The sequence below is a fragment of the Rhipicephalus sanguineus genome, chromosome 1 (assembly GCF_013339695.2).
Source record: "Rhipicephalus sanguineus isolate Rsan-2018 chromosome 1, BIME_Rsan_1.4, whole genome shotgun sequence".
In the NCBI taxonomy this organism is placed as follows: Eukaryota; Metazoa; Arthropoda; class Arachnida; order Ixodida; family Ixodidae; genus Rhipicephalus; species Rhipicephalus sanguineus.
Genome location: NC_051176.1, coordinates 99,961,615 through 99,976,714, shown reverse-complemented (window position 1 = coordinate 99,976,714; position 15,100 = coordinate 99,961,615). Strand labels below are relative to the sequence as shown.

The following is a 15,100-nucleotide window of genomic DNA, read 5'->3' as shown; positions in this document are numbered from 1 at the left end:
AAAGGGTTTCATGACGTACTCACAGTTATTTTGCGTTATTCATGTCGTGATCAGTAAATCATGTTCTTCATATACTGAACCTCTGCTATGCCAATTTCGGTATATTACAACCTATGGACACGACCATGAGAACGCCCAGCCGTAGGCGGCTAGATAGATAGACAGATAGATAGATACATAGATAGAAACGGCCAAAGTGCCTGAGGTTCACTAAGAAAGGCTTCGCATTTAAAAATAAGAGTCAGGACGCAACGAGGAGCATATCGGGGCAATTTTAGCGTTTTGAACTACGAGCTCAGGTGAAAGTTACAAAGAACTTTCGAGCTGTAACTTTTTTTCTTTGAGAATAATGTTTCTTTCGTTTTTGCGTTGTCACTACATTTTGTTTTTTTTAATGAGACTCTAATAACATTTTGACACGAAATATGGAGAGCGATTTCTCGAGAACACAGACCTGTAAGCGTTACACGAATACAAAGGCACAGCATTTACTCACACTAACGCCACTACCTTTCGCAGAGCAGAGTACCGCCGTGTAAAGGATAAACTTGTGTATGTTTATTCGTTTGTATACATGTGCAAAAAGAATAGAACCGACAGATGTCGTTTACCATATCTCCTCAAGACACCCTGAGGGACGTAATGCGAACGGCATTGAATTTATGAACATCTACGCGAAAACTATTCTGCGTGATGAAATGTCGCTTTCCGTATTTATAATTAACCATTTCTGCCTGCAAACTCCAAAAACGAAAATGAAACAGTCATTTGACTCTTGTTCCTGAGCCCTTACTTGCCACATATACGACTATCTTTGTTAAAGAGACACGTGAACTCTCTGAGGAGATCAGTATACTCTCGCCGGAGAGTAGTGGGCACCAAAAGACAGTTAAAGTGTCTCTTTAAATGTAGTAATATACGTGGCAAGTCAGTACTAACCGAAAAGAGTCACACATTGTTGTCTTATCTTAGAGTGTAGCCCACTCGTGTAACTAATGTGCAGCAAATACCCGACCACACAAAGCCGGACCATGTCTGCCACACATGAGAAACGTACACATAAGTTGTAACAATACTGGAATTTCTTACGTCTCGGCGCCACCCCTTCCACATATCGTATTTAAGTGGTCGTGCCCGCATACTTCTCAAACCGCATGGTTTATGTTATTTTTTTTTGCGCCTTATGTGGCAACAGGGGGCATCCGGAATAATCATCTAGTGGTGCTTGAGGTTTAAAAAGAAAAAAAAAAGTTCATTCGTGGTCTACAAGCTGAGGGTCCTCTACACAGGAGTTTCCAAGACCCGGCGCAATCAGTGTCTTGAAAGCTCGTGAAGAAGCACACAGGAAACAGATCTCTACGTGCGTTTCCCACTGCCAACCATCTCAGGAACTGGCCAGGAACACCCTCAAGCTACTGTTGTAGCTTTCGTGTTTCTGTCCAAACACATTATTTTTCTCTCTTGTAAAGACGGAGAAATGAGATATAAAGGAATCGTAAGTTCCACGCATCTTGATGGTTTTCCTGAGACATCAAATTGAGAAACGTTTTTTGAAATGCCCGTACTAAAAGCGTAAAAATTGCCCATGCTGGCGGAATAGTTGCTGGCCAAGCGAGTCATGCAAACTCCACCTGCTCCACCACAACCATTTCGAGCACTGGATATTTTGTCGTGTGCTTAATTTTCTAAGCGGCCTATTAAAAATGCCAATACAACGTGCTTAAAATGCAAGATCATTGTAAAGCATAATGATATTGCAGTAAAAATTGTTGAATCTGTGTGCTGTACAGTTTCAGTAGTTGTTCTTGCTTTATGAAATTATTTATTAGATTTCTGATCACTTTTTATGCATGTAGTAATAGTCACTTCACAATGATCACAATTTAATTTTCGTCCCGACTAATGCTTCTTCAATGGCTATTTTCGCATTAACCTCAGTGAAAACTTTTTGAAGTCAGAAGGCAGGTCTGGTATGACTAACGCGGCTGTGAAACCAGTTTGCAAAAAATACTGCAAACAAGTCGCTGTTCCCACGAGGTCAGCCATGGGAGCAACGAACTTTTGGTCACCGGTAGATGAAACCTCAACTCCAACCTCAACTTTATTATGGTACTGGAATAGCTTCTCCAAGCTGTATAATGTCCTGAGCTACCACATTAATTTCGTACGATTCTACTCTGGCGGGTGTACAAGAGCTTGAGGCACGGGTCCGAAACGAGAGGGTGGAAGAAGCGCAGAATTATAACGGCTAATTTTTTTACGCCCATGTTCTCGTCTAGTCCACGTGTATTTTGCTGCTGAAGTCACAGAAGAAAGCCAAATGTAATTCTTTTAGTGCGTATCTTAAAGTCAGGTGCTGGAGTGGCGACATATCTTCCTATTCGAATTCAGAAATCCGTCGCTTCTCAAAAACTCCTGACCAGAGCCATAGCTTCAATAAATAGAAAGGAACTTCAACTTTGTTGATCTCCCTCGAGTGCGTTCCGAACGAAACACTTACCCGAAGAGCCATCCTTGTATGGAACTCTGCCCGCCCATCTCCAATATACGGAGAGCGTATGCCAGAAGGGTATCAGGTCACTGGGTCCAGGCATGGGTCTCAGGGCTTGCCACTGGCTAAACCAAGTGATGCAAGGCCGCACGACATGCTTCCAGATGAGATACGCAGCGAGCACTAAGACCAGTCGCGCGCACAGTATTTGGAAGCGGGTGTGCGTCGGCGAGCTGCCCAGAATTAGTGCATTGCCGACCATGACGGGCTATACGATGTGTGCGGTCCTCGATGATATCTCAAGCTGAGAGCGAAACCGTATAAACGTGGATCGCTTGTAACAATCCGCCAGGCAAAGGGAGCATCAAGGAAGCCGCGTAGCCGGGCGTTTTCCCAAAGACAGCGCTGGTTTCGATCAACTGTCCGCACTGTCCACGACCAGGGGCCCACCAGCAGCAGCAGTCCTACGAACCACACTTAAGAAGGCTCCGCGTCAACGCACAAGTAAACGGCACGAATGGCTGTGTAGGTCTCGGAGCGGATTTTACGCGGTGGCTTTAGCATTCGTATTCTGCAGGGTTTTTAAAGGTTTTACGAGGATTTATTTTGGTCATATCGGGCAAGAATGGGGAAGGTAGGCAACGGGAGAGGGCGGGTGTTTGCTGACGACAATTAAAGCCTACCCTCGTTAGGACGCCCTGCTCACGTCTCACCGCAAGCCGGGTCACTGAGGGCGTAACTTCGAGAGAACGGGAGAGAGGTGCCTTCGCGGTGCCGCTTAGCCAGTGAGATTTCTCGAGAGATGCGTTACTACCATGTTTCCAGCGTCGCGGAATGCGCACTCGTTCACATCAGAGCTTCTGAAGTCTTTTTCTCACTTTTTATTTCCTTTTGTTTTTGTGGTCGCTCCTCACTTCCGCTTTCCGCCGTTTGATTGTATCCAAAATAGCGGAAAGGTGACAATAATTACCTGAGACGGGGGTATTCCCTTGTTCGTGAAGATCTTAAATTACCCAGCCCCCTTTTGCCCAGGCCTGCTCATATGATACGGTGACAAAGCGTTAAAGAAAATGCTTCTCTTACGAAATACCGTGGCCCTTTCCGGGGCATACGCTATCAGCACGCGGGGGATGCGTCGCTGGGGCGCTGGTTCCCACACATTAATTTTATTCCGGCACGTGTTGGCTTAGTTAGTAATCACCCTCGTCTCGCCCAGTCGGTTATTTCTGTCAGATGCGGCAACACGCCTTATCTTTCCCCTCTCGTTTCTCGAACCTCGCACCCTCGACGTTGTGCAGCTCACCGTGGATCTCCTTGTTCTGACAAGGATTAATAAGGGGGGTTGGGGGAAGATCCTTTTGTTAAACGTATTTTATTTTATTTGTTTTTATCTCACGGTTGCGGCGCTTGTGTGACTCGCTACGTCTTTTGCGTTGCGCGAGAGAAACCGTTGTCTCATCGCTGTAGCCGTGTACGAAGAAACGAATGAGGCACCATGTCGCTTATAATCATCCCTTTGTTTCAACGTGACGTTCGCGGTCGTCATAAAAAAAAAACAATGAAAAAAAGCGGATGAAGACGGCTGTGCTTCTCTCCCGCTATACGGGCACCACCTTCAGGAGCGACACCGCTTCGTCGTTCAGCGGAAAATGAAACGAACTTTGTTGGGAAATCGTTCGTACATCGCGCCAACGTCATGGCGACGCGTTTGGGTATAGAGATAACGGAACCTTATAACTTTTGTACGAGTGAAATCACTGTGCAACTTTCTTTCTTCTTTGAAATGTGTTTAGCTTTCGTCACATGTGTTTCACATTGCAATGAAGGGATACTCCTTGCTTCTTTTTCTTTCTTTCGCTTCCTATTACGTCACTTCTGTCACCACATATGACAAACAAGCCGGACAAATGAGTTTGCGTCGTAACTCTACCATATCAAGATTCTGAAATGACGGCAGGTGGAGTGTTTTCAAATACATGAAATACGTAAAAGAAGCCAATGTGCTGTATCAGTTTAAGGTCATTTTTTTGTGTTATCGTTCTAGGCAATACACCCTTGAGCCGGACATATGACGTAAGGAAAGAGATACTTACGTCTTTTAGCAATAACGGAATTTCCAAACTTCTTCATAAGTTATGACTGCATTGTTTTCAGGATATTTCCAGGGTAACCAGTGGCGTTTGCTGAGTGCAGGGAACACACGTCAAACGACGAAGCCGTTGCCAAAAAGCACCGAGGCTGCTGTTTTAGCTGTATGTAAGCACCGCGTGCGTATAGCTTCGTTGTCATGTAAATAGACGACGTCTCGGAAAAGTGTAAGCTTTCCCCATTCCGGAAAAGCGGATTCAGGACTTAAGTAGCCGATGCGTGGAAAATTATCATCGAGGAAGATGAGGTTATAACATTGCCGAACTGCATCCCCACGGACTAGAATTGAATAGAATTTGATTTAACGTTATTGTGGCGTTGTTTGGCGCGCATGCCCCGTACGCTCACTGCACTTTCGAACGAATTCTATTCAATTTTATTTTCATTTGGGAATCCAGGTTTCTGGACTAAGAACCGATTTCGGGCGCTTTAATAAGACCAGAAACCAGTGCACATAGCAACTCTAGATTCTCGGACAAATGACAAAGGACGCAATGGTATATACCCCAGGAAAGCCGCCTACGGAAAAAGAAAAAACGAAAAAAATAATGCTAACGAGCGTACATATAATACACAAAGGGTTATGTTGCAAATTGTTTAGTGTATACTAAATGATACACACGGAAGAAGCAATAGATTGTATGTATTTAGCAAACTAAGATAGCTAGGAAACGTAATTCCAGATGCAAGAAATGTGAGAGCAGTAGGTATACGTTATCCTGAAGTTTCTCATATCAATTTTTAATATCGAGTGACAAATATTAAGCTTTCCTCAAGACATGCGAATATGGAGAGGGGGGGGGGGGCATATGCAACATGGCTTGCTTGTTATATGATTACTCGGGCATTTTCAGAGCGCTAGTACTTATATCCAGGCACGTAGGCAAGGGGGGGGGCCGGGGGGCCCGGCCCCCCCCCCCCGAAATTTTTCCAGCCTTCTATATTCCCAGGCAACATTTTTTTGTTTTTGCCATGGAAAGACTTTCTTTCGAACAATTAGGCCTTGGGCCCCCCCCCCCCCGAAAAAAAATCCTGGCTACGTGCCTGCTTATATCTACTGGCATTCGTTGACGTTCATTTCTATAAACTATCACGTACGAGTTACCACAACGTGAAAGCTAAAAACAGTTAACAACATTAACCAAAAATAATGTTGCCCGTGTTGATGGTGAATTGTTCCACGGAGAAAACCAAAAAGACAGCTTTACAGTCGGGAATTGATTTTACCATGATTTGCTGGTTACATAATTTTTGACCTGTAGGAAGTACTGTATTAATACTAATATGTGGGCTTTTACGTGTGAAAACCCTGATATGATTATGAGGGACGCCGTAGGGAAGGGCTCCTAAAATTTCGACCACCTGGTGTTCTTTAACACGCACTCACATCGCGCAGTAGACGGGCCTCTACCCTTTCGCCTCCACCGAAATGCGACCACCGCGGCCGGGATCGAACCCGTGACATTTGGGTCAGCAGCCGAACACTGTAACCACTGATACACCGTGGCGGATAGAGGAATAATGTATTGCCAAAGGTAAAAAAAATAAAATAAGAAACGACAAACCTTTGCAGGCACGACTAGGAAGGAGCTCATTGCCATCCATCAAGAAATAGTGTTGGGGAATTTTGGCAGTTGGGACGAAGGGTGTTAGTGAGAGTTTAGGTTTTCTCCCACTGAACAGCGGTCGTCCCGTAGGGCAGCGTAGTACACTTTCATGTTCGATACTAACAAGAGCAGCACTTACCGCACGTAGCATCCTTGACAGAATTCGATCGGCTCTTTTCCCAATAGGTGCGAATTGAATACCAGAAAGGAATTCTGTCCGAGGGTCCAGGCAGTTGCCTCAGCGCACTCCACTTTCGGAACCACACAACTGTGGGTCGAACGACGAGCGCCCAGGCTAGGTAGGACAGTACTAGCCACGCAGCTGTCTCACTCAGGTGGTGAAACTTCTCACGAGCGGATGCATAACCGGCAATGAAGCTTCTGTACATCGTGGACACTTGAGCGAGGCAGACAAAAAAAACAGCAAGGCGCTTAGCGATGGAGAGCTTCGATGACTGCCGAGAAAACCACCCGCCACTCTTATCAAAGGCGCTTCACTATTTCCGTCGTGGCTGCTGTAAACTGCTAAAATCAACTCTGTCGCGCACAGAAGATGGTCACTGTGTCCTGAAGGCACAACTGTTCACATAGCTGTGTGACAAACGACTCTGATCCACGGGTGGGAATCGTGTACCGAGTCCCGGAGCATAAAGGGCTTGGATGGGCTTCGCACCGCTGTATACGTGATTCGCTGTGGTACAACGTTTCACGAGAAGACACGTCAGCGAAGATAGCGCCGCTTTAGTGGCTAATATTTTTTTTTGTTCTCGACACTAATAACAGTGCGCAGACAAGCGGAGTGATAGTCGTCAACCACTTTTATAGTCTGCATGCAGGTTTCCGCTGACCCGTGTGAAAACTCCACGGCTTTTCGTTGACGGCTTTGTGTTCGTCATACGGAGGAGGGGAAGGCGCTCATATGGGTAGGCGCATGTGTCAGTTTTAGCGAGAACACAAAGATTCGGGTATGTTACACGCAATGGCGCTTGGCGCACCTGACGTCGGAAAAGTATTGCGCACCTCAAAGCCTTTTTCCTTATGGTACACAGCGCGGCAATTCCAGCGAAAACCCAAGAAGGAGCCTGTCATCTGTTATTTAGTAATCTGCGCATGAACGGCTGTGCGTGCGCATGAGCAGAAGAAACCATGTATTGTTCTTGCGAATATTCCATGACCGCGCGTCATTCAAGACGAAAGTACGAAATCGCTTGACTTAGCGCAAATGAACCCGCTCTTGCCAAGTGATGATACCTACACTTCGTGTACCCTGTTATTTGGGGCCCGGTCTGTCACGGAGAAAGTCGCACGTTCCTTGCGGCTGCGTTCTATTTTTTCTCTTTTTTTCTTTACTTTTTTTTTCTAGGGGGGTAAGGGGGGGGGGGGCTCCTTACAAAACGGCCTGACGGCAGTTTACAGGCATTTGTAATTTTTTTTTTCCACGTCATCAGCTTTTGAGTGCCTCGCGTTAGCACTTCTGAAATTACGCTTGCTTTCCTTCAGTGTGCATATACTTGTCATATATTTAACAACACTTTTTCTATCTTTCTTGTTTCTTGTCATGAGGAGACTCTAGAAGGTTATGACGTGCAGGAGGGTCAGTGTGGTGTACGCTATATTGAAGCTACGGTTGTTTCAGGCGTGGAGCTGATGGATGGATGGATGAATAAACTTTATTTTGGTCCCTTGGAACGCGCCCTAGCATGTTGCGGGCCGCTTCCAAGTCGGAACAGAAAGACCAAGTCTCTCTGCAGCAGCGCGGGCCCGTTGGACTGCCCATTGCTGTTCTTCGAGTCCGGAGCTGGTAATAGCAGCCTCCCATTTTGACAGCATGAAGACTTCGCCAGAGCATATGTTCTAGATTCGCTATATCCACACATGTATTAGTTGGCTGTATCTCTGGATAAATCTTGTGCAATAGCGCGGGGTTAGCGTACGCCCCGACCTGAAGTAGCCTGAGTGTCAGAGCCAGTGGTCTGCTTAATTTTCTGTGTGGTGGATGGCAATGTCTCCGCCCCAGGTAAAAACGTTTGGTGAGTTCGTTATACGAGGTGGGAAGGTCCCGATTTTCCAAAACCTCAGCGCCGCGCCCTCCGGTAGCTACGCGGTCTACTAGTCCTCGCGAAGCTATGTGGGCCGACTCATTGAGATTGGGCGGGGCTCCCTCGATCTGTCCCATGTGAGCTGGGAACCAGACGACTTTGTGTGGCTCGATGTTCTTCTCCCGGAGGATCCGCAAGGCCGGTTCCGAGATGATGCCCTTGTCAAATGCTCTGATCGCCGATCTCGAGTCGCTGTAAATCGTGGACCTCCTGTTGTCCAGCCAGGCCAACGCTATCGCCGCTTGCTCCGCTATTTCGGCCGCCGTCTGATATCAGAAAAGAATACATTCCCAGCTTCTTTCTGTATCTTGATGGAAGGCTTACGGAGGCCGATGACACCTTTTCTTTGTTCTTGTTGTATTGCTGCTTCTTTATTGGCATGATGGAAGGATATGCTGGCGCACAAATACTACGTCCTTTGATTAGGTGGTACAGGTACCTTCCACATAGTTTTGTTGAATAAACAGCAATGTAACGATTAGGGCACACATAACGACGTCATATAACAGTCGAAACGCGACGAAATGTGGAAAAGTAATCATTGTGATGATCGTCGAAATATCGTCCAGTGCGCCGGAGAAAGATGCAATCCGACTGAGGTAAATGAGGGCTCAGTCACATTTGGACGTAAGTATCGCTGTGGCAGTTGCGCAGACATCACGCTACGCCCTAATAATCTTGTCACTTACGCTGGGAGGACAGCAGATGTAGAAGCATCATTCAAGTGATCACTACTCACTTCTTGTTTCATATTCACTGTCAAAATGCATGGCAGAATGAAGATATGCGGCTGTAAGAAATTTGCAGCCCTTTCATCACAATTTATTCATTAAATCGCACTGTGAAGCCGATGTAGAGAAACTGACATAAGTGTTACAAGAAACAATGAATATCTGCGAAAAGTGAGTATTACAGCTGCTCATGAAAATTTCACTTCACTTTATTTAATTCGAACTTGCCCATGAGCAGGGGCGTAGGCAGAAACTTTTTTCGGGGGCGGCACCACCATGATCTGAAGTGGTGGCCGAGCAGGCAGATGTGGTCGAGTGTCATTTTGTGATCTGTGGGGCATGGCAAAAAAAAAATTTCGGGGCGGGGGGGGGGCAGGGGCCCGGTGTGCCCCCCCCCCCTGGCTACGCCACTGCCCATGAGTAGCCAGAAGCCTTAGTAATGTCATATTGACGAAACTTGGCGCAACTTGGCATTCCCTCGCACACGCACGCATTTACACACACATATACGCAAGAACACACCCCATAAATGAGCGCTCTTTGTGGGGGGGGGGGTGGTAGGGGGTGTTCTTGCTTATATGCGTATGTAAATGTGTGCGTGAATGAAAGAATGTCAACTTGCGCCAAGTTTCTTCAATATGACGAGTTACCAACTAACCCAACAGCAAGTTCTAATAAGCTATATCCTTAGTAATGGTGCACTAGCAATTAAAAAGCAAAATACAACCAAGCGTTAAGCGCGAAGAAATCCAAGCACAAGATGGCATAAAAATTTATTTACAAAGACAATCAGTCAAGGACTACACTTGGGAGGTGAAAATGCCTGCATGATAACCCCCAACGATTCGTTGTATTAAATAAAGTGTTAGAGCATTCGTTGAAGACGTGGGTTTAACACCGAAAACATAAGGATCGCGCAAGTTTAGCCATGCCACAGAAAATCTATAGCCGACAGTAACTGCGGACAGAAAACGTAACAGCTCCCGAATATGAATATTTCAGAGCTGTAACGTTTCATAACGCATATTACCCAGTTTTACTAAAGCATTAAACACCACTACTAGAGTGTTCTGGTAACATCACTTGCCCTGTCTCCAATTAGTTCAACCGCTGGAAGGAAAACGGGAGAGATGAAAGACAGGGATGTTAACCAGTTTGGCATAACCGGTATGCTACCCTGCACAGGGGGAAGGGATGGGAGGTATCTGGAGGTATCTGATGACATTAAGCGATCATTGGAAAGACAGAAACCGACCTCAAATAAAATAATCTTAAGTGTTATATAAACATCTTTAGTACCTCCTCTACCTGCATCGTTCTACTGTACACGCAGTCGCTGCCTACAAGTGCTATAACCGATTAATGGAAAGGGGAAAACGCCGTTTCCGTCCTCAAATCTGGTAAAAAGAAACATTCACTAAATTACCGGCCCGTGGTAACTAGCGTACCTTAAAAGCTCATGGAACGCGTCATTTACTCTCATGTCATGAGCTTTCTCGACTCTACCAATATATTTGATTCTGCGCAGCATGGGTTTCGCGTGGGTTTCTCTTGCGAAAAACCGCTAACCATCTTGGCAATGCTCATGGGAATCTTTATATTAACCTTCAGGCAGAAGCTTTTTTTTTTTTACTTTTGGAAAGCGTTACGCAAATTATCCCATCAATGCCAAATGGTAAGCCTATCTGGTTTAAACGTAATAACGGAGTAGCTTGTATCAATAAGGTTTTGTCTAACCGTTTCCCCCAAATCGGTGTTTCTGTGTAACCATTTATCCACACTAACTTCAGTACTCTCTGCTGTGCCTGAAGGTTCCGTACTCAGCCCCCTTTTATTCTTAATATTCTTTAACGACATGACCCTGCATGTATGTTTTACATGTTCGCTGATGATTGTGTGATGTAGAGGACCATTGCTAACCCACCCGACCAGACTTTCCTTAACGAAGACCTTGACAGCATCCAAAATTGGTGCGATGACTTTAAGCCCTACTCAAGGCATACTTATGCTCTTCAGCGGATTTAACGCATTCTGCTTCAATGCCGTTAACACGCAACACAAACCAGTATCTGCTCTGTTGTCGAACGCCCGTGAGACTAACGTCATTACCTCAGCTAGCTATACATTGGGTTTTCATAAACGTCACCTGCTCCACGCACCACAAGATGTTTAGCCGCCGCCGTGTTACAGTGCTTAGGATGCTCGGCTGCTGACCCGAATGTCACGTGTTCGAACCCGGCCGCGGCGGTGGCACTTATATGGCGGCAAAATGTCAGGGACCCGTATACTTAGATTAAAGGGGCCATGACACGGTCACCGAACAATTTGCGGTTTTCAGCGAAAAATAGAAATAGAGGGCCTATTACTCCTATACCTATTTAAAAATTGGTCCGTAAAAGAATGTTTGAGCGGAAAATGAGCTATAGAAGTCGCCGGTTATAAACCTCGCCCACAGCCGGCGACCGCCATTTTGCCATGGCGTGCATGACGTCATCTGCTGCACGGAGCGGCGCCGTCGTTTTCTGCCATAGTTTCAGCCGCTGAAAATCGTTCATTATCAATGCCAAGCTGGAGAAGGATGAAATAACTCAACTGAACGCGCAGATGATCACGGAACAAAATCGTTCGCCGGAATTCAGACGCATTCCGGTCTCAAGGAGGATAATCTCATCGGAGCATATCAGGGTGATTCCACGTAAGATCGAACAAACGATGGCTGGTCGACCTCTCAACTTTCTTTCAAAATTTTATATATTATTGCCTGATGAGTGGAAAGAAGAGATCCGCAATTTGTTTTGCCGAAAAAAAATTTTTCGAAGCACAAGGAAATCAATAATGACGAAGAGATGGAGTGGAGCGCTCATCCGCTCTGCTGTTTTGACCAACTTTCGTTACGAATTCCACAAAATATATTAAAGTTAGGTGGCTGAAATTTCTTTAACTAAATATATGCGTGTTTTTGCTTCTGCTCAGGTATTTTTAGTTTTTATGTGTAGTGTAGCTATTTTTATAAGAAACCTCAAAATTGGCCCAGGAAATGTTATTTTCTTTACTTTGAAGGTCTTTATCTGACAAAAGCCTTGTAGCAGAGCGACAAAATTTCCGCGTTACGTTTTTCGCATACTTATGTACCAAACTGCCGAATCTTATATTTATATGACTTTTCAGTAAAGAGATACGATCGGGCTAAGTTCAAGAAAACACCGAACAGTGGAAACTTCTGACGACAATTAAAAAAGAAACCAATTTTTATACTTCTTAAACATTGTCCACTTATTCTCCTCCACAGCAGCTTTCACAATCATTGAAAACATGTTGCATAATTTCGTTGCACTAATAGTTACGGCCCCTCCAATGAGACCCTTAGGCAAGGATTGGCAATTCCGACTTCTTGCCCAGTAAGTGCATAAAATACAGGCAGGATTGAATTTCTTTTTATTAAAAGGCCAGCAGTACCGAAAAAAGTGTCGGCGGCACTGAAGACGTTAATTTTGTAGTCATTTGGTCACTGCAGCGGCCACGAGCGCGGGGCTACCAAGCAGGCGCGCGCGCACCCGAGATGCTCGCTGTAAGAGACGGCGCAGTGAGAGCTCGTTTTCGCGTCCTCAGACCGATTGAGTTCGAAACAGCAACACCTCTCGGGTGACTTGAATGCACGTGCACTGGAGTTTCGCTCTTCTATTCACCCTCTGTTCGCATCGCAGCTAGGCGCTGATAACACGGCGGAGATGAAAGCAAGATGAAAACTCTATGAGGGAGCTATGAGCGCTCGCTTCACGCACGCTGCTTCCAGAGAAACGGCGCTGCGCTGGTTGCATGAACGTGGCGCTCCAGTGGCAAAGCAAAATATGGGATGTCAAAGGAAAGGAAAGCAAAACTATCGGTAACCGGATGCGCTTGCCTATCTTAGATGTCAGCAGCAGACGGCCTGAACTGGCCGCGTGTTCCGTCCGCTGTACACACTTCATTCGACGCCGATAGTGCTTGCGCTTTGCTCTTTCTCTATTCCTCCTGTGCGCCTCATGGCGAGAAAGTATAGCTCTGAGTGAGTGTATTGTGGAGACTACCTTTCGAAGCACAAGAAGCTTAATTATTGCAAGAGAGAGAGAGAGAATAAAGGTTTATTTTGAGCAAGCGCACTGTGCGCCCAAGGTAGGCGGCCTCCTTATTCCAGGCAGCTGCGGGCCTTCGCCATGTCTCGTGCTCGTTGAACCAGGCTTCGCTGGTTCTTTAGGTCTGGGTCCGATAGCTTGGCCTCCCACTGCTCTTCGGTTAGTGTAGAGGTGCTAAGGTTTTGTATACATCTCCGTACCATATGGCATAGAGTGTCCGGGACATCACAGTACTTGCAGATGTACGAGTGCTCAGTCGGTGAGATACGGTGAAGTAATAATGTATACCGTGAACGTAAGTGTTCGTTAGCAACTTGCTGAGTGTTACTGCCTCTTCCCTAATTAGGCTGGGGAGAGCTGGCGGATAAGTTCTTCGGCCTAGCCTGTAGTGTTGTAAGATGTCGCTGTGCTTTTTGGGTACATCATCTTTCCTCCTAAGTGCGTTCTGTGGGAAGGCCCGATGAACATTTGCTCGGGCGGAAGCGTCGGCTGCCCCATTTCCCATCAGGGACCCGTGACGCGGAGTCCAAACGATGTACGTTTCTGGTAGGTTCTTCTTTGCTGTAGCTGTGAGTATTTCTAAAGAAGCCAAAATTTCGCAGAGTTACAGACCTAGACATCCATGCTTTGAAGGAACGTTTAACACCTGCAAGATCAGTGACTGTCAGTAAGACGGACTACTTGTGCTACGCGTGCTTTTGCTACGACTGCAATCAAAGATCTTCACAGAACACGCAGTTGAACGATGACATTCTTATGCCCCCTGAAAAAGAAATCGACGTCGTTAGCCAGATCACTGCGACTACCGGTGCACGTGCGTTCAAGTCACCCGAGAGGTGTTACTGTTTCGAACTCAATCGGTCTGAGGACGCGAAAACGAGCTCTCACTGCGCCGTCTCTTACAGCGAGCATCTCGGGTGCGCGCGCGCCTGCTTGGTAGCCCCGCGCTCGTGGCCGCTGCAGTGACCAAATAATCACAAAATTAACGTCTTCAGTGCCGCCGACACTTTTTTCGGTACTGCTGGCCTTTTAATAAAAAGAAATTCAATCCTGCCTGTATTTTATACACTTGCTGGGTAAGAAGTCGGAATTGTAAATCCTTGCCTGAGGGTCTCATTGGAGGGGCCGTAACTATTAGTGCAACGAAATTATGCAACATGTTTTCAATGATTGTTAAAGCTGATGTGGAGGAGAATAAGTGGACAAAGTTTAAGAAATATAAAAAATGTTTTTTTTTTAATTGTCGTCAGAAGTTTCCACTGTTCGGTGTTTTCTTTAACTTAGCCCGATCGTATCTCTTTACTGAAAAGTTATATAAATATAAGATTCGGCGGTTTGGTAGATAAGTATGCAAAGAACGCAACGCGGAATTTTTGACGCTCCGCTACAAAGCTTTTTTGAGATAAAGACCTTCAAAGTAAAGAAAATAACGTTTCCTGGGCCAATTTTGAGGTTTCTTTATAAAGACATCTACACTACACTTAAAAATACCTAAAAATACCTGAGCAGAAACAAAAACATGCCCATACTTAGTTAAAGAAATTTCAGCTACCTAACTTTAATATATTTTGTGCAATTCATAACGAAAGTTGGCCAAAACAGCAAAGCGGATGAGCGCTCCACTCCACCTCTTCGTCATTATTGATTTTCTGTGCTTCGAAAAAATTTTTTTCGGCAGAACGAATTGCGGATCTCTTCTTTCCACTCATCAGGCAATAATATATAAAATTTTAAAAGAAATTTAAGAGGTCGACCAGCCATCGTTTGTTCGATCTTACGTGGAATCACCCATCAGACCTTTTTCCTCAGTCATGTCACGTACATTGCATCATACCTGAACTGGGTGAAAAGGGAGAAGGCTAAGCTAGACACACTTATACGCTCCGGACTCAGAAGGGCTCTGGGGCTTCCG

General features: G+C 45.7%; 1 protein-coding gene across 2 annotated transcripts in view; it reads right to left on the bottom strand.

The window, feature by feature from the left end:
- The window catches only part of LOC119394432 (cytochrome P450 4V2), a 34,941-nt gene extending 28,069 nt beyond the window's left edge, over positions 1 to 6,872 (bottom strand). The window contains exon 1 of one of the 2 annotated variants that reach the window (XM_037661746.2): positions 6,386 to 6,872. In XM_037661746.2, coding sequence (XP_037517674.1) covers positions 6,386 to 6,635 — 250 coding nt within the window. In that variant the 5' untranslated portion in view covers positions 6,636 to 6,872. Of the gene's footprint in view, positions 1 to 2,500; positions 2,920 to 6,385 lie in introns of those variants that run through there. The other variant, XM_037661738.2, reaches the window with a different exon arrangement.
- Between the last annotated feature and the right edge of the window lie 8,228 nt (positions 6,873 to 15,100).